Here is a 23,018-nt window from a genome sequence, read left to right as displayed (position 1 = left end):
ATTGGAAAAGCTGATATTTACAGGAAGTATTCTGCAGTTTGCAAACCAAGCAGTGTAAGTTTCAACTCCATTTTTATTTAGCTAGTAAAAAATATTGTAATTTCATTGTCAGAATGGTGTGATTTGAAAACAGCCAGCCTAGATAGTTCTTCTAGTTTTCCATGTTTCAGAATCTGAATGGGCAAGAACATTATGTATAAAGAATTGTTCAATTCCAGTCATAGATAGACAAGAAATAATGCTTGAAGGGCTGTTAACATTGAGTTTGTCTTAAGATGCAGAACACCTTCTCAGCTTACTTGATTGTATTTTGAAATTTTTTCATTAAGGCATGGAACCAAATTTAGATACCTTTTTGCATCTAATTAAGACTGAAAGAAGTAGGGTTCTTGTCTAAATGTTCTTGCTCCTTACTACCTAATTCCCTCCAGTGAGGTCTGTTGTTTATAGGGACAAAATTCAAGTGTGCTTTTTAAAAATTAAAAGTTTCATTTCCAAGGCTGCTTCTCTGTTGTGACTGTCATGGACTGTAGCTAATGTTTTTTGTGGGGTTTTACATTTGCTGACCTTCCTTTGAGCATGTATATTTTGGTAGATAATTCACCTAATTTGGTGGAGAGAATTTTATATTGCAGTCTTTGCTTCTAGTCCTGTCTGTGTGAAAATACTGAGATTGCAGTAGGAAAACTGCAGTGAGTGTGAGGACCCCAGCTGTGATGTGAGTCAAAGTTTTTCCAGACAGAATAGAGGTGATTTCTGTCATCCAAATAAATTTGAAGTCTGGAAATATTTTAAAGACACTTGATGTTGGTTGAAGTGCACTATTATTGTCTTGAATGTAGCCAGACCTTTGCCAAGACAAAGTACTGGTGGGAAAAAACTCCACTCTGAGTGTGTAAGTTTTACATTTGTTTAAGTTAATGTATGGGACATAACAGTTCATCTGTTACTGACATTTTAAGCTTCAGTGAAATGCCAGCTTAGATACAAGACTGTTTCAGTGACTAATTGAACTTCTGAAACATAGTATTGAGCAACAAATACTCATCCAAAGACTCGATGTTTTCCAAGTGTCTTGTGTTAAGATTTGTACAATATTGAGGTATTGGGTCACCAGCTGTGTGAGTTGCAAGGCTGGGAACCCGTTACTGCAAATGAAAATGCAACCTGCTGATAGTTCTTGTTCCATCAGTTATTGCACTTACACAAAGACATTCACACGGGCATCTGAAAGTGCACATGATTGAGAAGCTCTCAAAATGGGATGTAAAATGTCTGGAATCCTGATGGTTATATTTTTTGGAGCTTTTGCACATAGGATTAATTGTTTTGTGATGTTCAAAAACAAAGTTCTCTGAGCAGTGTTACTAACAAAGCCTGGATTCCTGTGCACTGATGTCCTTGAAATGCTCAGCTCCCCTCTCTGCTGCAGTTGTGTCCCAGTTGGCTGTTGGGATGGTCTGCTCTCTCCAGGCAGCTTCCAGCCAGGATATGTAATGATCGTGTTTTGCCTGCCCTTTCTTCTGTGAGATCACCAATTTTGGTCTCCCTTCAGTACTTAGCCATTGGTTTTACATAACTTGTGGAAACTTAATTACACCTGAACCCTCTGCTCTCTCTCGCTGGTGAACTTAGTGGAAGTTGACAACATGTTTAAAAGTTGTTGAGGGGAGCCTGTGTGATTACAGGAGTTGGGTTTACTTTGGAAATGGCACTAAAAACATACTCCATTTTTAACAGATCCTTTTGTGTCCACAGTCCCATCAGGAAGTATGACATACTGTGTTGAAAGCCTTGCCTCTCAACCAAAAAGAGTCATTTCGGTGCTCAGGCATTTTTAGCAGAAATACCTCTCATTTTTAGTAAAAAAGGTTTATCTATCTGGAACTCTTCCAAAGCATTTAAAGCTGATACAGAGCAGTGGCAAATAGCCACATTACTTCTGTCCAGAAAAGCAGCTGACTTTTTTTTTTTTTGTGTATTTTAAAGTTTTGCTTTGAAGCAGCAGCCGACCACTGATGTTTCCTGTGGGTGACACTCAATACCTCATCTGTGGGCTCTGCTGCTTAGGCAGCACCATGTCAGCCAGCCTGGCATCCTTTGGGAAGGCACAGAGCTGGGGCAGGCAAAAATCAACTTTTTTCACAACCCAAAGGTGTTAGCTGCTCCCTCTGCATGGATGGGAAAGGGGGAAGAGGTCTCTCAAGTAGTTTTTGGAGATATTGGTTGTTTAACCTGGTGTTCTGGTTGGTGTCATCATGCCATTGGGGTTTCACTAGGATTAATATGTTGAGTTGCCTGTTCTTGGACAAAATATCAGAAGCAGCCTCTTAAAGCGTTGATAGTTGAGTGCAAATTGGGTGAGAGGAAAAATTGCTTTTTATTAGATTAGTTTTACTTTGGGTGATATAATTCATGATACTAAATAAACAGAGTCTGACAAGTGCTGGGGAGCCAGAAGTGGGGACAGTCTTTGTTTTTTTAGGGGGCAGCTGGCAGTAGATCATCTCAGCTGTATTTGAGATGGTGTTCTCAGACTGCCTTTTGGGCAGACTTGCCTTTTCCTTTTATCCTTGAATGCAAATGAATTGATCAGTGGCTGGTGATATTCCTGTAAAAAAGGGAATTAAAACACAGGGTTTTCCAGATGTGGAGGTGTTAAAGCTCCAAGCTCCCTGGTGTCTTTTGTCAGTGTGAGGCTGGTTGCTGTTTGTAGCAAATGAAGACAGACATGTTGGAGATGTTCTCAATGCATATAGACTCATGTGACTTAAATAAAATTAAATCTTATTAATTGTTTTGTTGGTTTTGGGATTTTTCACAACAAGGCATTAAAAATCAAGATCAGTTTTATTTAATATCTTCATTTTAAAATAGAGGAATGTTTTAAAGCTCAGTTTAATGGTGTAGTCCTCTGCACTAGTTTTAAAAATTTTCCTACCTTAGGAATGATCTATGTATTTTTTCCTATCTTTTTCTTGTCCTAGAGCTAATGGAACTTAATATGTTGCAATATTTTAGGAAGTCAAAATTATGCAGACTGCAAATTACAGTAATAACTCTCGATGATACATTAACTGAAGTAATCGGAAATTAGGGTGAAAATTGCAGTTCTCTTTCCTTTAGGGGAAAAAGGTTTGTGGGGAAAAGGAGGATAAAATAGCATTCCTAACTTTTAGGGGTTTTTTACATTTTAAATATGCTTGATTTTGATACGCTTAGGTTACTTAGAGGCAGACTGGCAGTATTACTCAAAATGAAGCTGACTTTTAAAATCCAATATTTAAATACAATTTTGTGAAAAAATAAGAATTCTTTTCAGTCTGAGGTCAGTATTAATGGTAATGGGTTTTCATGTGGCAGCAACTTTTTTTTTTTTTTTTTTTTAATTTGAGTGCATTTTTTTGTTCATTCTTTAATTAGTTTAGCTACTGACCTGGAGCATGTGATAAATAACTCATTATCAATAGCTTCCTAGGCTGCTGATATAACAAGTGTATTTAAGACATCCCTGTTCCCTCTCATGCCATCTGTTTTCCACCCATTATGTCAAATAGTCCCAATCTGAGACATTTGAAAGGTGCTTTATTTAGTTAGAATCCTTTTGATTAATTATTTCCCAGAATATTATTGCTTGTGTAACTACAAATGAGCTACTTAAAGGTTTCTTTCAGCTTGAAGTGAAATTTTATATTCTTCTTTATCCATCTTGAAAATTATTATGTTTAAAGTAAACATCAATTTCAGCATAATGCAGACTGAAGTGGTCCATTACTCATGGTGCTTTGGAAGACTTTAAGCCATATTTCCCAAGGCAGCAAAATCAGGCAGCATAAATCACTTACAGACAGATGTGTTGGGGGTGGGGGCTTGCCTTTAAAAGAAAGCATTAGGCACTGGGGCAGGTCTTGGAAAATTGAATTTTAATTAGTTACTTGCATGTCTTACAAGTTAACAGGATAAATGGTCACTGGCTCAGGCATTTCCCACAGGATACTGTACACATTTGGTAATGCCTGTGCTATCTGGAATATCCTCATAGCTGGTTAGTCTGTATTTGCATTTATCTGATGTATTGGATGATGAGAGCCTTATGTTCTTTTTTTTTTTAAGTAATGAAATATAAATCACATATATTGGGATTCTACAGTTAAACATAAATCAGTGCCTATATGGACAAAACTTAATGAGTATTTAAGCTAACTGCCATTGTCTTTTGCAGTTGACACTTCTAGTGGTAGATTCTAAATTCCCCATGTGCCTGGGATATGTAATGCAGAATTTGTAGGATTATGTTCATTTAGCTTTTTCTAGGCAAACAGGACAAAACTTCCAAGACTTTTACAGATTAAAATTAATTCTTTGCAAGATCAGTGCCTGAAGGCCTCATTCATTTTAACACCACTTATAATTGATTCTGGGAAGTAACAGATGTTACTTCTATTTTACAATCTTCAGTTTAAAAAAAACAGCATATACATGAAGTCTGCCCATTTTCAGGAGACATTACTAAAACTGAATATAGCCTAAAATGGCATTTGCTCTTTGGGTGGTTTGTAGATTATGCTGTAACTAGTCTGATTTATGAGGAAATCATTTGATGTTATTGATTAGCTGTGATTAGTTATTTTGCTCTGTTGTGGGAAGCATTTGATCAAGAAATTAGAAGAATTAAGCATGCTATTGTGCTGAAAACCCTAATGAACTTTAGATCTTTGTTCATTTGCATCTTGCCTCCAGTACTAGTAAGAGAGTGTATGAGGGTTTATATCTTCCCATTGTCTACTTAGAAATAAATACTGAACTTTGCTACATGTTCAAGTGAAAGGCTTTGCCTCCATCTCCTTTCTTTTACTGTTAAGCAGTTTTCACACTCAATTGGATAGAGCAGAGCTGATTCCATGCCTCCCTTCTCAGCCTCGGGCTGCTGCCTCCCTCTCCTCTGCCTTCTGAGCATCCATACCTTCCAATGTAGCTGAAATATTTGAAAGAAAACATTGAAATAAATTGAGAAGTGATTGTTTGGGTTAATACTTCTGATATCTATTCTTTTCATGATTCTGTAACACACAATCTTCTTTTAATGGATTCCAGAACTGAGCATGTGTGCACAGCTAATGTTTTGATGATGGTCCTGCAAAAGATTGTTTTGCTTTTTTCTCATGTAACTAGCTAGAGAAGTTGGTTTTAAGTAACTTTCTCTCCTTTCTAAAGTCCAAAATAGCAATGTCAAATGTGTCTTTGCTGGATGGCTGCTGGATATTTGTCTTTCTTCTGCTAGCTTGAGTGGAGAAATTTGGATCTCTTGGTGTATGTTCCTTTGACAAACTTAGATATTCATATCAAGCAAAAGTCAAGTCTAAAGTATTTTACCAAACTCCTAAATATTTTCTTGGGTTTTGTTGGCGCCCAAGGGTTTTGTTGTTTGTGGTGGGTTTTTTGGGTTTTTAATGTGTTTTGTTGTTGTTTTTTGGCTTTTTCATTTAATAGTTTGCTCATTTTACCAGTAGGAGCCAGCAGTGGATGGCCAGCATGTGTGAACAATGCAAAGTGCCCTCCAGAGCTACACCTGAAACATTTCTCATCTTCACAGAAAGATACATAGAGTCTTCTGAGAGTGTAGTTAAAGCTGTGTTGACTAGAAGACTTTCTTTGTTCTTGGAGGATTGCTGGGCAATTTTTTTCCCTGCATGGGATGCTCCATAAAAATTCAGCTGGTCTGTTTTCCAGTACAACATGCAATTTCATTCATCTATTTATGAAAGCACATTTACTATTACTAAATAAAAAAAACCTCAACAACAAATCAGCATTTCAAAAGACTTGTAGATTATCAAAGTAAATCTGTTGAAACAGCTATTCCTAAATTCCATTTGTTTGGGACAGCAACCATTCTGAGCCAGTGCTGAAGTTCTGGTAGTAATTTTTTAAAAAATTAAGTAATTCCAGATGTGTTGATGTCAGGTCAAATTAAAATAATTTATTTAAAGTAATTATAAATCTAAAATTTGGTTTGTGTTTCAGAAACCCATGCAGAGTTTTGTGTAGCACTAAGTGCTTCCCATGTGCAGTAATGGAAGCATTAATTTGACATACAGGCTGTAACTGAAGTGAGTTCCATATATACAAATATCTGTCCACATATTTGCTGTTGTTCAGTATTGCTGCTTTCAGGTGATGTCAGGTTGAGCTGCTGTGTGGAAAGGAATTTTAATGTGTGGGCTCAGGCAGAATGCATTGCATATATACTTCTGAGGACAGCTACTGACCATTTTATAAAACCACAGAAGGTGCTGTTAGTGCCTTTATCAGGAATGCTTTACAGTTAAAAGGTTAAAGTGGTTTTAATTGGAGTAAAGATTTATTTTTCCTTTTTTTTTTCCCCTGTGGAATTACAAGTGCATAGATTTCATAATACATAAAGGTGGATGTGGGCCTGTTACAGATCTAAGTATGAAATTCCTAGGTTTTTATGCTGAAATGACACTTAAACATAAATGTTGAAAAATTGGGATAATTTTCTTTAGTCTTGAGCTCCAAAAATTAGTATGGCATGATAAATGAAATAATTGTGTAGCGTAAGAAAAACATGATTATTTGAAATACTTTCATCTTCTGTAGTTATTGGTCTCATTAAGCAGCTTAAGGAAATCAATATTTCATCCTGACTACAACAGTTTGTAAATCCAGAAGCCAGATCTGGAATGTTAACTGATTTTAGTTTAATTCTGTTTACTTTAAAGTAAATTTGTATTTTAGCAAGCAAATTTCTGACTCAGCTTTGATGACAGCTTTGTCACACAGACTGAGTGCAGGTATATCTCAAGCCATTCACTGTAACATTTTAAAGCTGTTACTGTTTAATGTAAAGGGGTTTTTTTACATTTTCCTTGAAATTATTCGTAGTCTCACCTGGAAAAGTATAGGAATGTTCATAACCAGAATTGTCATCTCAATTAACACTTAGGAAATGTGTGCTATCATGCAGTACAAGGGCCTAAGAAATATATATGAAATACATGGTATTTTTTCTCAAAGACACTCAGCAGAAGATAAATGATGCTTGTTTCCTCATTGTGTGTTTGCAGTCCTTCTAGAAACTATAATCTAGTAATAGAATATTTTAGTGGAACGTGCTGTTAGGTGGTGTTCTTGCTCTCCTTGCAGCTCTGGAAGCAGACAGCTTTGTTCTTTGAACTGCTGGTTTTTCCTAAAGGAGCTCAGTGGGGTGCTCCAGCACTTTTTCATCTTTCACTTCTTGAAGATTCAGTAGTCAAGTACTGAGTTGCTTCTTGTGTCAAGAGCTGCTTGTTGCACTCAGTGTCTCACCACAGCTGTGCCCCTTGGGGAGAAGGAGTTTTGTTGTAGGATTATTGGTAATATGGCTGAGTTTACTCTCATCTGATCAGGAAGTCAGGCTCAATTTCCCTTCCAACTGCTATGAACTGAAAAGTAAAATTTTATAATAAAATTACACCTGAACACCTTTGTAGTGAGAAACTGAATTCATGTTAATCTCCAGTGCACAGAATTTCTGGTTTTGAAACTCAGGAAGAAACTGGGGCAAATGTTCCTACAGTCTGTTGGATACTGGTGATTTTTAGAAATTCAGCTAAAAAAAAAAACAAAAAAACCACAAAAACAACAAAAAACTGGGAATGCAGAAAAAGCAAATGTTGAATTAACTTTTCTGTCAAATGATTGGAACTGGGAGCAGCTGAAATCATGCACATACCTTACAATATTCTCTTTTCCATACAAGCAATTTCACTTGCCTTAGAAACAAGTAAGGATTGAAGTGTACAATTAGAGATGAGGAGGCTCACCAGCAATCTGTGCTAACATGTGGTGTGTATTATGGAAAAGTTGATGAAATCTCCACTAGAATGTGGTGTGTGTCTTGATTTACATTCCCTTCTCTTCTAGAAACAGTTTCTAATATAAAAGGGTCAAATTCTGCCCTCAGATGTGTCTCTGCAGTGCCCATGAGACACAAGAGAAACATGCTAAAATCTGAGGTGATAAACATGTAATACAAGTTATTCTTAAACCATAGTAACTACTTGTCCTCACAGTTACTGTCATAAATCCCAGTGATTAGTAAAACCTTTTAAGATTCCTCAAATGTAAAAGGCATACTATTGTAACTGGGTTTAATTCCACAAAAGCCACTTTTTCCTTATAAAATTCCTCCTTTTAATTTTTTTTTTTAATAAGGGACAGTAATGAAATCAGCTGGAGGCTGATGCTTAAAGTTTATCTGGGTACAGTGAACCAATATTAGTCACCCAATAGGTAACAGTATGCTAATGGTATAATATTTTGTAGTTTTAAGCTAGATATTGAGAAAAGGAGAATTATTTGCATAGTTTTGAGGAAGAATGATGATTGATATGGAAGCATTTGCCTTGATTTTTAAATTATTTTAATATTATTTGGCAAATACTGTTTGTTCTGTTTGTTTTAGTCAGCCTTTAGCCTATTCACTTCAGGAATGAACTGGAAACATCTAAGCCAATCATACTTTTAAGGTGGATTTGTGAATATGTTTCCTCATTCATATTTTTAAAATCACCATTTAAAGATATTTCTTTTAAAATGTGTCTCACAGGGTATAATGGTGTAATGATAGTTTTTTGTATTACTACTCAAAGAAAATTGCAGAGGTGTCATTGTGTTTGTAAAGTCCTGTTGAAACAACAGGCACATGCTCACTTTGAGATTTCAGATTGTGTAGAGTTATAAAAGTTTGCATCACACCTACATAATTCAGAATTATGTAGGAGCTTTCATGTTCTTCACTGGTACATAGTGAGGTGCCTGGAGCCTTTAAACCAGGGGGTTTTCCATATTGTAAGGTCCTAATCTTTCTAAGGAGGTATCATTGATAAAAATGATAGATTTCAGTGGAGACAGAGCCTTACTGGGAAGATTTACATTAGATTTCTGCTTTACTTAGTTCCTTACTCTGTTAGTCCAAAGCTTGACAAGTCTCCATTCCAAAGCAGCCTGGGATTCTTAAGTGGTGATATCATCAGTGAGAGAAGATAAAGATCGACTGAACTAAAGTGCTGAGGCTAGTAACAGTGTGGCAGAAGTTAAAATTTAAACAGCTTTCATTCTTCTTTGTTTGATTTTTCACACTGCAAACTAAATTATTCTCTTATCTGATTGAAAAACTTTAGCATGGTGGTGGTGTCTGCTTCCTTTTTTTGCAACTTGAAGTAACATTAAATGCCTAAATCTTTCTACATCAAGAGGAACTAATTGCATATACCTTGATCTGTTATATGTTCAGATCTTTATAGCTAAATTGAGCTGGAAAAGCAGACTTTAAAGGCAGCAAAAGCATTGTGTAAGGTGTAGTGGTTACCAGCAAGACATAGAAGTGGAAAGTAAATTGAGGCTTGCCTTAAAACTATTCCTTTTGAAAATTTCAGTCATGATGTTCTTATCTCTTTTTTACCATTTATTTTCTATCATATGTTAATATCTGGGGATACAGGTAGGTATATACTTGATTTAGTATTCTTATCTTCTAGAACAAGTCAGAGAAGGAACTCAATAAAAGAAGAACCTTTGTAAATCTCATATTTCACCACCTGTGTAATAATTCTCCCTGAACCATTATTTGATCTACTTTTAAAAGCACAAACCACCTCTCAAGGTCTTAGTTAACCATTATCTCACTGACTTTTATTAAGGCTTAATTTTGGAGTGATTTTTCTAAGACCTTTCAAGTAACATATTGATACACATTTGAGATCTGTGATCTCAAGTAGTGTGTGGTTTGGACAATAACTAAGTTTAGGATTTATGTATCATTATAATTAGAATTCTTCCATTGATATGTCATGTAGTACTTTGGAACTGGTTTTGTTACCTCTTCCTGTGAAATTATTCAGAAAGCACATTAGCAGTTACTTGGTAATCACATTATGCAAAAAGAGTAGCCAAGAATCTTTATAGATGTTTTCCAACATTTGTTACTAAGAATTTTTTAATTAAATAGGTTCAACATGGCTGGACACTGCTCTGTGCTGGCTCACACACTTGAGCAATTAAAACACTCAGGTTGTAAGTCTAACAGATTTTCATGAAAACTGACAGTTTTTTTCATTTTTATTGTATTATGGGTGCCAGACACTTATATTTAATGTATTTTTACCTTCAAATGTGAGATAGAAGAGCAAAAAGCTTCAGTTTTTCTTTATGACAGTAAGAGTGCAGGAATGTGTTAAGAGAGTCTATCTGAAGTAAGATTCAGTAATTTTATTTCTCTGCTTCACGTTACACTGTGCAAAGAAGCTGTTCACCTCCCATTCTAAATCATTTTCATTTTACCAGCTGGAGAAGATCAGAATAAAATGGACCCATCCCTTTTCTTAGTCCCTGGTGGTGATGATCCAGCATTTGTTTTTCATTCAAACCACATGTTGAATAAGTGAAAAAGAGGAAATACATGCTGGTCATAGGTCAGGTGCAACACAGAGTTTATACAGATTTATTTTCTTTGTAGCATCTGCAGTCATGCATTTAAAACCATTGAATGTTGTTCTGCTTCCAGTTATTTTGAGGCAGGTTTTCTTATATAATGACATTTTGGGTTTTGGATTACTCTGCTGGCCAGGCATCCTGCCTCCAGAGCTGGAGGAACAGCCTGATTCTGCAGATGAAACTGCAGCAGACTCTCATGAACTCAAACTTCTGCATGATCTCATAGGGTGGAAGCTGACCCTCTTTGTTTCTGGCCTCAAATGAAGAAAGCTAAGCCAAAAAAACAACAGCAACAACAAAAAACCTGGAAAAGTATTAGGGTAATAATGGGCAGTTGGGGTGAAGAACTCCTTGGGCATGTAGGAGAGAATGAGGAGGAAGGAGCACAAATATACTGCCAGCCTACAATGTGAATTTAGTTTTTAAGCAGATACAGATTATGAGCTGAAGGTTTGAGTTTTCTCATAGCATTACAAGTTGCATGCTCATTTAATTTACACTCCATTAGAACTGCACTGCTCATTGCTTATGATTGAAGGAGCATCAGGAAAAGTGGTTGTATAAATTGATATCAGCTTTATTTGTTGTCTTTATTATTCACACACTTCTAGTTGTGTTTTAATAGCTTTGACTAAATTATGAATGATGTGCAGTTGGTTAGGAATTTGAAGGCAATAATTTCACATTATCTTAAATGTGCCAGCCAGCCAAAACTCAGTATGCATTTACAGCAGCTATTTTGCAGATTTATAGCTAATATTTTTTCTGTATTTTTTTTTCTTATCATTACAATTTGATCTCACTTTTCTTCAACTTGCCAGCATTATAATATATATAGAATGAGAATTAATAGCTTACAATGGAATTAATTCATTTTTACAAGAATCAAGTTGGGGAAAAAAGTAAATCCCAAATGGGCATAAGGGAGTGGGAAGGGGGAAAAAAGCATTTTTCACAATAATAATAATGAAGCAGTGGAGGAGGTTGCCAGCAGTGCAGTCTCTACTGTGAAAAGTGTTTAAACCTTGAGTGGAGAAGGTCCTGAGCAACTTCATCTAATTGTGAAGTTCACCCTGCTTTGGCCTGGATGTTGGACTAGATGGCCATTGCAGGCCTCATGCAGTCTAAATTTTTCTAAATTTAAACCACCAGAATTAAATCTGAGCTATACAAAGCCTTGGATATATTAGAAGGGAAAAAAGTCCTCATGTCCTTTCTGTTCTTCAGAGCTATAAACATGCCTTTTAAAATACTGAGGGAATGCAGTGGGAACTGTGAGACTGAATATCAAATGTCACACCAGAGACTTAAGAACCCAGTTTATGGACAAGTATCTTAACAGATCCTTTATATGAACAGTGAGGAATTGAATCCTCCTTTTGTAATTAGAATGATCTCACCTTTTTTAAACTTGATGGTTTTAGTCTCATTTTAATATAACAGTTGATGACCTTCTCTGGTTGTTTTGCCTTTTTTTCCCCCCCCAATTTCTATCAGGAATAGGAGGCCTGCAAGATTTTGTGCTGAAGTCTGCAACACTGTCAACATCACCTGCTTGTCCACCATTTACACCTCTCAACTTCGAAGCTACTCCAATTGTTCGAGTAGCTGTTGAGCCAAAACATCCAAGTAAGCTTCAGGGGGAGTGGGGTGGTAACACTCAGTGTGCAGCAGGGATTTGGTCACTTTATGAGCTACCCCCTGAGCCTGCCTGGCTCCTGTGACAGTAGGTGAGGAGACACAGGAGAAGGTGTTGTGACCTTTTGGGACAGCTGTTCACCAGTCAGACACTAATGGGCTAACACTGCAGTGTTCCTTTACTGTGGAGGTGAGCAGAACTGTGGGTTCTCCATGTCTGCTGCTGTTCTTTTGTGTGTGTCATCAATTTTGTGCTGTAGATTTGCAGTACTGCTTCTCCTTAATGTCCCACCCACTTCCTGCAAAATGAAGAGTGGGGTACCTCTGTCTTTATTGGAATTTCAGCCAATTCCCATTTGGTGTATCTCTGGTAGAACCAAAATAACTGGCTTTATGTTCCATTGCAAAATACTCTAACACTAAGATTACATGTTTTTTTAGAGAGCTAGTGGACAGCTTGGCAGCTATTTGTTTCATGTCTTTGAGTAACAGATAATCATATATTGTACATCCTATATTTGTTAAAGCAGTTTTGAAAGTATTGGAAATTACTGGGTTTGCTGAGTGTAGTATTAAGTTCAAAATATTAAAGGAATGTAATTCTAGAACTGCTGACCAGTTTTGGGGAAATTTTTGTTCCTTAAGAAAGGAAGCTAGATCATTCTTGCACCATTACTTAGTGTCTCCTCCTCAGTAACTTCTGAGTTTATGATCTGAACTAAGTTTTTTAGGTGGCAGAAGCCTGAAAGGTGGTTATATGTACTGAAGTTTCCTGAAAATCCATTGTTGCTTGCAGTAACAGGAAGACAAGCAAATTGTGGCCATTGCAGTTGCCCAGAGCTGTGTGTAGTGTTGAGGTGGCTCTCACACTGTCATGTGTGCATTGCACTACCTCATCAGACCTGCTTCAAAACTGCATCTGCTTATGTGGAAAAATGACTCATATAAATTATTTCCCTATGTACATTTTACAAAATTACTGCTTGTCTTCACACTCATGTCAAAATCTTCCTGTATGATTGCAATAAGCTCCAAAAAAAAAAAAAAGAAAAAGAAGTACTCATCACTCTGTGAACTTAAATGCTCAAAAGACAAAGTTGAAAGTCTTTGTTCAATTGTGTTGGCTATGTGAAATAATACTGCAGTTTTTCCACTTTTTGTTTATTTTTTATTGGTTTGTTTTTTCCAAAGGTGCTTTTCTGTTAACTCCCTTACAAGCTCAGCAGTAAATAAACAATATCATATTTCTTTTAATAGTCATAAGTGAATGACAAGTTTAATGTCACTCTTCCTTCTGAATATGAATATACATTCCTGGAAACCCCTGGGGTATTCTCTACTGTGTATGTAAAATTAAAAAAGAATTCATAATTAATTTCTTTAAATTGTGTTCATTATGAAAGGCTGCTGACATGAGGTGTTTATGCATAGCTTTGATGTAATCTAGCCAAATTTGACTCAGCTGTGCTTGTTCATTCTCCATTAACTTTAAGACAGCTCTTTTTAAACACCTTCATTTTAGGGACAGCTGTGATTTGTTTCACTGAAAAGCTCTCACATTCCTTATTTTTCCTCTTTTCAGCTTGTAATTACTTTAAGGCTTTCTAGTGGCTTACAGCTACTTCAAAAATCCTTCCTTTGCTTTATTTGCAGTTTTGCCTTCTAAGTAATCCATATGGAATACTTTTACTTTTATTTTAGTGAAGGTAATGTTATTATTTATGTATTTGGAGCATTTTAAGCATTAGCAATTTGTAAGTTGCTACACTTAGTTATGAAAGATTGCAAGGAAATGAAATTACTTACTGGAAGATGACTTGAAAAAGTTGTAATAGATAAGAAAAGTTATAATTTGATAATTTGTGAAAATGAGGAGTGAAGTCCTGAATTTTTTAATCACTCCATTTTGATAAAATTAAGGGGTTTTATTTGGTGTGAGCTGTTCATGAGCTGTATCTGAAGTTAATTGTGTATAGGAAGCAGCATAACCTAGTCATAGTCAATAGGTGACTTGTTCTACTGAACCTGCTGTAAAGCTGTGTAAACAAAAAATGTGCAATCCATTGAAGTGTGGTGTTATATGGTTATAATTGTATGATGTGAATTTTGTCATCAGCACATAAATTGTTGGTGACAAATTCTGAGTGCAGCTTATGTTTTCAGTTGCTGCTCTTAAAACCAGGCTGCTCTGTGTGACTCATAAGCAGAAAATTGCCCACTGAAAGATTTGCTTATTCCTAAAATACCTATTTGTGTGTTCAGGCTTCCATAAAAATGAGTGTTACTATTTCTCAGTTTAAGTCTCTCCTATTCTGAATATTTCTTTCCCAGTATTCCTTTGTTAATAATACCCTGTTTTGCCAGGTGATATGCCTCAGCTGGTCAGAGGGATGAAGCTTTTAAACCAAGCTGATCCATGTGTGCAGGTTTTAATCCAGGAGACAGGAGAACATGTGCTGGTGACAGCAGGAGAAGTTCATCTTCAGCGCTGCTTGGATGACCTGAAGGAAAGGTTAGAGGGGCAAGGAGGAAGAAATATTTTTAGTTCAGTAGGTGTCTGTTGTATTTCTCTGTCAGATGGATATCTTTGATTTATATTCTGGTAAAATAGAGCTTTATCCATGAACAGTTTTTACCATTGAGTCATAAATGTATCTTTTTGGAACTTTATAGCTAGTTTTATAATTATCTGCAGTTGGGCAGAAGCCACCAGCTTATCACTTGTATGCATCTAACACACTCTTGGGGCACTTTCTAGAAATTACAAATTGCAGTACTTTCAGGAGTCTAAGAGTGTAATGTGGCATTTGAACAAAATAAAAACTGAGGAGAATCATATCCAGTAAATGAACTCTGAAAAATTATAAACCACCAAGGCCAAAGTCGTATGTGCACACTCTATCCTGTGCTTTTTCTCTTTTTTTTTTTTTTTCAAATGTTAATCTGTTCTCATTCATGAGTAGCATTTTTTGCAAGCACACATGCATATATTTAGTATCTTCTAATGTTTCTTCAAATGGCAGAAGAACAGATGTCTGAAACAATCCCTTCCTGTAACTTCATTTACTAAAACATTTCTGGTACTTCTGCCATATACATTTACTGGCATTTTCTTTCTAAACCAAAGAGCAAACCTGATGAATGGTTGAATGTTTATCTTACTGTACCCATACTCATTTCAGTTAATGTCAGAGAACTGTAATTTCTTATGAAAATTAGACTGGATCACTTGTAAAATTGGATGTATGTTTTAATGGTTATTCTCATTACAACTTAGTGCGAGGTATTTTTACTGCTTCTAAAAATGTGGTGTTATTTATTGATACATTTTGCTCAAATGTAATGTGTTTAAGCAAAACTGGTTGTGCCTGTCTTTAGCTGCAGTTTGCATAGCAGGATTGTATTATTGGCAATGGTCCAAATAAAAAAAAAAACCAAAGAAAGATAAAATAATACTCTATGACAGGGTAATAGGATTATAGTGAGCAGCTAGTAGGACTTACTTACATACATTAATGTACATTTACATTCCTAAACTTTTGTTTCATGTACATAATTTTGGAGGTTTTTATGAGTTGTCATCTAATTTATTTTTTTAAGAGAATGGTAACCTGTCAGAAGTTACCATTTTGTATCCCTGTGCTTGTGGCATTGTGAGCAGAAACAAGAAACACCTGGAGACACAGAGAGCTCCCACCATTGTCCTGCCTGGCTGTGGTTCATGATTTCTCAGTTGGGTGCCAGCTCCAGGTGTGTTCACTGTGGAGCTCATGCTCCTTCTAGATCTCTCAGGGTCTGGCCTGTTTTAGTTGCCATCCCTCACACACCAGCTCATGGTGATGCTTTGAGAGGCTCCTTAGAACAGAGGCTAGACAGTGTTGAAGGAATAAAGTAGGTTTTTATTGAAAGGCCTTCACAGGATGCACCTTGGGCAGTAAAAGAGCCCAGCTGTGGCTACACCCAAGATGGACAATGAGCCACAAGTTTTCACACTTTCCTGTTTTGGTCCATTTCCATGTTGGGGTTAATTGTCCAGTTACAGCTTCAGGTTCTTCAGTCTCACCCTCCCAGGTTGCTCTCCTCAGTTTGCTGTTTACACTTTTTGGGCCTGAAGCTGCAGGCTGGTTCTCAGGCTGGAAAAGGATTTTTTGTCTCAACTGTGAAGAGAACTTGCCAACACTTTATATGAAGTTCAAAGTTCTGTACTAATGCAGTACAGAATCTGTACAGAAAATATGAAAGCTAAAATGTAAGGCATCAGCAGGACAAGAATTGTCCCTTCTTTCTCTCCCCATTTTGTAGAAGAAAAAGTCCAGAATGGGATCCTTTACTTGCTCCATTCCTTATGGATTCTGTGTAAATTCTGACATGGTAAAGTGGTACTACTTAACTAATAAAGTGTGAAGAGGAGAAGTTGTACTCTGGAATGTTACTTTTAATTAGCTCTCTTTGTTTCTGTATAAGTGTTTAACCTCTAAATACACATAATTTGGAATAGCAAATGGTGAACTAGGGATCAAGACAGCATATAATAACCTTAAAATGTGACCCACAAACTTTTCTCCCCAAATATTGGGAAAGTTATTCAAGATGGTTGAGTCCCATGTGAAGTAAGGAGGCAGGATCCTGATACTGGCATCTGCCACAGTTGCATCAACTGGTTTTGCAGATTTGATGCTTTTGGACTAGTTACAGCAGTTGAGGAGGTTCTGCTGAATTCAAACTACATTGCATTGTCAGGATTTTGATCAGACTTTTTTGAAGGCACATATTTAATTTTAGCTTTCCCACTGTGTATTTAGAAAATTATGTTCAAGTGACACGTTGTCAGAGATGTGAAGAGACGTGGAAACAACTAAAAGATTAGTCCTGTATGTTCATCTAAATTCTTAAATATGGATGTCCTGCTTGATTTCACCAAATTTACATTTTTTCTTCCCAATTAGTTCTTTTTGAATGGAGTAAGAAATTAGACTTTGTAACTTTGCAATTTTATTTTCTGCATTGTACAACAGAAATTTTTAGAAATTTCTGTCCCAGGAGCATTGCAAATACTAAGCATTAGAAATTAAGTTACCCTTTTCAGAATGAGAAACAAAGAGAATTAAGGTAATGGTGGCATGTGGGTGGGTTTGTGTTTGGTTTTTTGGTATAATGCAAATCCTTAAGAGAACTGCAAAAAGGATAAATCTTCTGGTTCTTACTCCCATGGAAATAAAACTTACAATTGTATTTGCTTTTCTTCTGCAACTTTTTTTAATCACTGCCAAAATTTACTGGAACACAGGAAATTTTGCTTAGTCCTTTTCTTGTCATTTAATAACCTGCTCAGAACTCATGGATGGTTAAGAAGGATACACAGCTCTTATCTTTGAGTCTGTCACATAATAAATAATTCCTTTTTTTTTACTTGCTGTCATTCACAGATGTTTCACCTGACTTTAAAGCATCACTTTCTAACATTAAGCTTTTATAATAGTGGTTATCAGACAAAGCTGTGTTAAGCTTTCCCAGTGCTTTGTCTTCTCTGGGATCTCCCTGTGTGAGCAGATGTGCTGGCTCACACCAAGAGTCCATCTCTGTACCGTGTCTGAGCACTGTGGCCAACAGCAGGGATAGGAGGAGTAAAACTGGAGTAACTGTGATGCTTTCCCAGGCTTCTGTCATTTTCAGTCCAGGGCCCTTTGTGGTTTGGTTGTTAGTTAATCCTGGTCAGCCTTTCCCATGCCCCATGTGGTTTTTTAGGTCTCTGTTGCACCCTTGGAACATCTGAAGGCTTCTTGTGCTTGCGTTCCTTTGATCATCTTTATTCTCAGTTTTTTTCTAGTTCTGTTTCATTTGAGGGCAGAGAACAGCAGCACATAGTTTCCAAGATGTGGGTGAACCAGTGATTTATGCAGAGACATAGCAGTGCTTTTGCTTTTATTTTCTTGAGTTCCTTTCCAAATATTTCTGAAGACATAAAAGGCAGTGCTTCTTTTTTGAAGTACATAAAATTTGAGTTTGAAATGCATTACCTAGTAATCTATGTTGCAATCAGACTTCTTCATGAACATCTGTTCCTTGTTAAGGCCATTGCCCTACCTCCCACCCCCAAGTTTAAACCTGTTTTCAAGATTTTAAACTAATTCTTAAACTTCATTTTGCAGGTTTGCAAAGGTGCAGATCAGTGTATCTGCTCCCATTATACCCTTCAGAGAGACCATAACAAGACCTCCCAAAGTCGATATGGTGAACGAAGAAATAGGAAAACAGCAGAAAGTTGCTGTCATACACCAAACAAAAGAGGACCAAAATAAAATTCCTGAAGGAATCCAGGTTGATTCAGATGGGCTTGTTACAATTAATACTCCAAATAAACAAGCTACTCTCAGTGTAAAGGCAATGCCACTTCCTGAGGAGGTAACTCGACTTCTTGAAGAAAACAGTGACTTAATTAGAACTATGGAACAACTCAACACTTCTCTGAATGAAGATAAAAAAACACATGAGATAAATCAGAAGACTCTTGATAGAATCAAAGAATTCAAAGAAAAGTTGGAAAAAGGTCTTCAGGGGAGAAAGTGGAGAAATGCTGTTGATCAGATCTGGTCATTTGGACCACGAAAGTGTGGGCCTAATATTTTGTTACATAATTTTGAGGGCTATAAAAGATCTGTGTGGCAGTGCCTTGGAAGCTCTGTGAAAGAAGTAGGTAAATACAGAGACTTTGACAACAGCATAGTAAGTGGATTTCAGCTGGCTACGCTTTCAGGTCCCATGTGTGAGGAGCCTCTCATGGGTGTTTGTTTTACAGTGGAAAAATGGGAAATAAATAAAGCTGGAGATACACTGTCAAACAGTAGGCAGGATTCAGGGGAGCTTGATGCCACACAACACCAGCAAAATGAAGATAATACTCTAGCTGAAGGTCCCAGTGCAAATGAGCAGAACAGGAACCAGAGTGGCACAGAGTCACCTGAGAAAACGAGTAAACAGAAAGGAGAGTCAGTCCTTGCAGATTGTTATGGCCCCTTCTCTGGACAGCTGATTGCCACCATGAAGGAAGCCTGTCGTTATGCTCTGCAGGCAAAACCACAGAGACTCATGGCAGCAATGTACACCTGTGAAATCATGGCCACTGCAGAAGTTTTAGGTAAGACCTAAATATGCCTTTGTCAAGAATTTGCCTTCTGCTTTCCAAGGTGAGTTTTATAAATGAGACTGAATCAGGAGGTATAACTTCGTTAAAGGTTTTGTCAGACATCTTTTATAGTTCTCCAGTAGATTCTCCAATGACTTTCTAATGCCTGTAATATTTACCCTATTCTGAATGAGAATTCAGCATTCTTCTTGCCTATCTGAACCATAGCCATAAATAACAATGCTACACCTTTTTGAAATGCAAGATACAAATTCTTGCTTTTCTGTGAGGTTTTTGCAAGACCAGGTTCAGTAACCATGAATATCAACACAGTGCCTCATAATTAAGGGTAAGTTCAGTGAAGGGAAACCTCTCCTGTTTATTGAGGGAGTGCAAGATCCTAGCAAATGCCATATCAAGATATTTTAATACAATAATACAGAAATAAAATCAGGAAAAGGAATATTAAACTATTGTTGCAGTCCAGTTGGTAATTTTGTGGTTTTGAGTGGCATCTGTATCCTGGTATGCAAGTTGCTCAACCCAGCACATGCCAAATGGTGTCACTTATATTACCTTACCACTTACACCTACTTAAACTTGTTTTCATGACCTACTTATGACACCACTTAACTGTATTTGTTCTTGGAGTTTTCCATGGGAGTTGCTTGCACTCTGAATATGATCCAAAGCACCAAGATTTTCTTTAAAAGTAACTTCCAGTGTATTTAACCTATCAGCAATTTTTCTTTGACTGTACTAATCATGGCACAAATTGCAGCGTATCCCACGTGCAATAATTAAATACTTGGTTACTTGTAAAAAAATCTCAGCTATTGTGCACACAATCATACTGATAAAAGTCCAAAGACAAAAAATTACAGTTGTTGTAATGGAAAGAAATGCCTTTGAGTGAGCAACTGTTTTGTTCAGATGCATGATCCTGTTCTTTGCTGGAGGTACCCTGTAGCAGGGCTGCTAAAGGGTGTGGTGCCACGGGCTTATGGGCACCTTACCCTAAACATCCCCTGCTGTGACAGGCAACTTTGGCATTTCAAACTCTTTTCTAATGTGTGAGATTGCTAATAGCTGTCAGAGCTGGGCTGTGTGTTGTTCTATGTTGCTGTTCCAGAAGCACATTGGCACAGTACTTCTGAGTCTCTGTATCAAGCTAAACCAAGGTACCAATTTTTAAACCTCAAAAACACTGTATAAATTGCTGTTTTCCAAAATACTCACTACCCAAAAAGCATGATTGTTTACAGTGAAGTAATAAACATGCATTGGCTCATCAATTGTGCTGTAAACCCAAATTGTAACATGGCTTTTTAATGCACATATATATATTTAATGAGTGTAATTTAGGACTCAGACATGCAGATGAATTAGTACAGTCTAATGAATGCAAATTGTGTTGTAATAACCACGGACATGCACTTAGTTCATTACAAATTCATGGGTTTAATTTTTATTGTGGAAACTTAAGCTAATAATTTGCATCCTCATTAGGAGGAGTGGAAAGCAGGCCTTCCATCCAGTCAGGCTTGGCAGTTGACATGTGTCAAACTGCTGGCCTTTGTATCTTTATTCTTTCCTTTGGCAATTCTTACATTGATACCCTGTGAAGTTTAATATATCTCCATATTGATCTGCTTGTTTCTAAGACAGTCGCTTCTGGGAAAGTGAGGTTTTCTCTTTTCTCAGAATACAAAACTTTTCCCATCAGACTTTGCTGACAGTGAAAATAACTTCAACTGAAGCAGAGGAGAGGTACAGGGAGAGGGGAATACAGTGTTTTTAAGTGTTTTTCTTGTGTGCTTATTGCCTTCATCAGCACAAATATATTTGTTAGTTTTTGTCTGTAAAATGCTTTTAAAAACATGATACCTACTATTAAGTCAAACATGAGTATTTTCACAGCTACTTTCATGACATATACACTGTATTTCAATAAATTGAATATTAACTTGAGAAAGAAAATTGAAATTATCCATGACTAGTTTAAGATTGAATTTATTAACAAACCAATTGAACTCATTAAGAATAATAAATATGTACTGTTTCAGATAAAGTAATTTTTGGGATTAGAATAGCACTGCACTGTCTGGGACATTTACCATGTAGGGAATATGATGATCCAAGCAAATTTCAAACAGTAGCTTAGATACAATTCCTAAAACAAAATAATATTTCTTAGCAATGATTCTCAAATGTTTGGTTAAAGAAAAAAGCAAGTTAGGCACATAATCTGGCAAAGTGCCTTTTTAAAACAGTCATATGATTGTATGAAATGGACATAGATGGATTCATCCAGCAGTAATAAAGTATTAAATGTTACTCAGATGGTTCTCACATTGTATGGCAGAATGTGCTGTTTGAATTTAGCGTGTCCATTTAATTGATTGACTTACAAAAAAGAATCCTAGCCAAGAGAAGTTACACATTTGACTTAAAGCTGACCCTTCCTGAGCAAATCCTGATGTGTTTCTCTTCGTGGTGCAGGCTGTGGGTGAGCTGATGAGAATTGTGTCTCTGCAGGTCGTGTGTATGCTGTGCTGTCCAGGAGGGAAGGCAGAGTGCTACAAGAGGAGATGAAAGAGGGGACGGATGTGTTTATTATTAAGGCAGTCCTGCCAGTAGCAGAAAGCTTTGGCTTTGCTGATGAAATCAGGAAGAGAACCAGTGGCCTGGCCAGTCCACAGCTGGTGTTCAGCCACTGGGAGGTAAAAATATCTATTCATTCCATCTGTTTTGGTGATCTATTTCCTGTAGATGTGGCAGACTGGAATAATAAGCAAAAAAGGTTAAGTTTTGGTCAAGACATATGATTAATTCCTTTCTGAAATGAGAAGAAATGCCTTAAATTATTTCTTTTTGTAGATATGGTGTTCATAAATGTATTTATATTTTCTTTAGATTAGATGCTTTTTTATTTTAATAGAAAGTATTTCATAAATGAAACTGTTTCTTTATAGATGTATTTTCCTGAATTTATGTGCCCTTTTTCAAGAGTTCTCTGGTAAACTTGTTTGGGGAATGGGAAAAAAACCAAAACCACAAAACAGCCCCAACCTACCACTAAGAGAAAATGAATGTATCAGTAAATCTATTGCACATGAAAGTTAACCTCTTAAGATCTAGCAGGCACCTTCCATATTCCACACCAACATAAATTTTCATGCTTAAATGGCAAATTGATTAGATTTCATTCTTTCAAAATGAAGTTTGTTGATAGTAGTGATGTTCTCAAAATCATTCATTTTGGTCATCCTTGGCACTTAAAGAAATGAAGAGTTGAATGTGAAGGTGTAAAGTAGGAAATGGGAAAATGATCAGGAGTGTCATCAGCTGAAAGTGCAGTGTAGTTTGTTCCTATGATGTGGAGAGTAGATCTTCAGGGAGAAAAAGAACAGGCTGTGAATCAGAGCTGCTTGTTCAAGACAAACACACCTGCATTGTCAGGTTCCTCAGAAGATTCCACTGAAGGAGCCAAAAATGGCTTCAAGGGCAAAAGTCAGTGGGTATAAACTTTTCACCTTAAATTTTTAAAATAACTTCAAAGTCTAGGTTTTTCTGGTTTTGGTTGGGGGTGTTTATTTGTTTGTTTATGGTCAAGTGTGCCTTTATTTGGTGTTAGAAAACAATCGAATCTTTCGTAAATGGATTTTAAAAAAATCTTTGTTTGTTTGATCTTCTGATTTGTTTTGTCACCTCAAATGTCAAGTCTCTGAGTACAACCAACTGCAGATTTTTGAGGTCA

At 36.6% G+C, this 23,018-nt stretch overlaps 1 protein-coding gene across 3 annotated transcripts in view; it reads left to right on the top strand.

The window, feature by feature from the left end:
• Positions 1 to 23,018, top strand: part of EFL1 (elongation factor like GTPase 1) — a 64,386-nt gene that overhangs the window by 31,709 nt on the left and 9,659 nt on the right. For 2 of the 3 annotated variants that reach the window (XM_079317783.1, XM_079317782.1), the window contains 4 exons: positions 11,995 to 12,126; positions 14,500 to 14,647; positions 18,285 to 19,270; positions 21,797 to 21,981. In XM_079317783.1, coding sequence (XP_079173909.1) covers positions 11,995 to 12,126; positions 14,500 to 14,647; positions 18,285 to 19,270; positions 21,797 to 21,981 — 1,451 coding nt within the window. The remainder of the gene's footprint in view (positions 1 to 11,994; positions 12,127 to 14,499; positions 14,648 to 18,284; positions 19,271 to 21,796; positions 21,982 to 23,018) is intronic. The other variant, XM_079317784.1, reaches the window with a different exon arrangement.

This window comes from Erithacus rubecula, assembly GCF_903797595.1.
Source record: "Erithacus rubecula genome assembly, chromosome: 14".
NCBI lineage: Eukaryota > Metazoa > Chordata > Aves > Passeriformes > Muscicapidae > Erithacus > Erithacus rubecula.
This window is presented reverse-complemented; position numbering and strand designations above follow the sequence as displayed.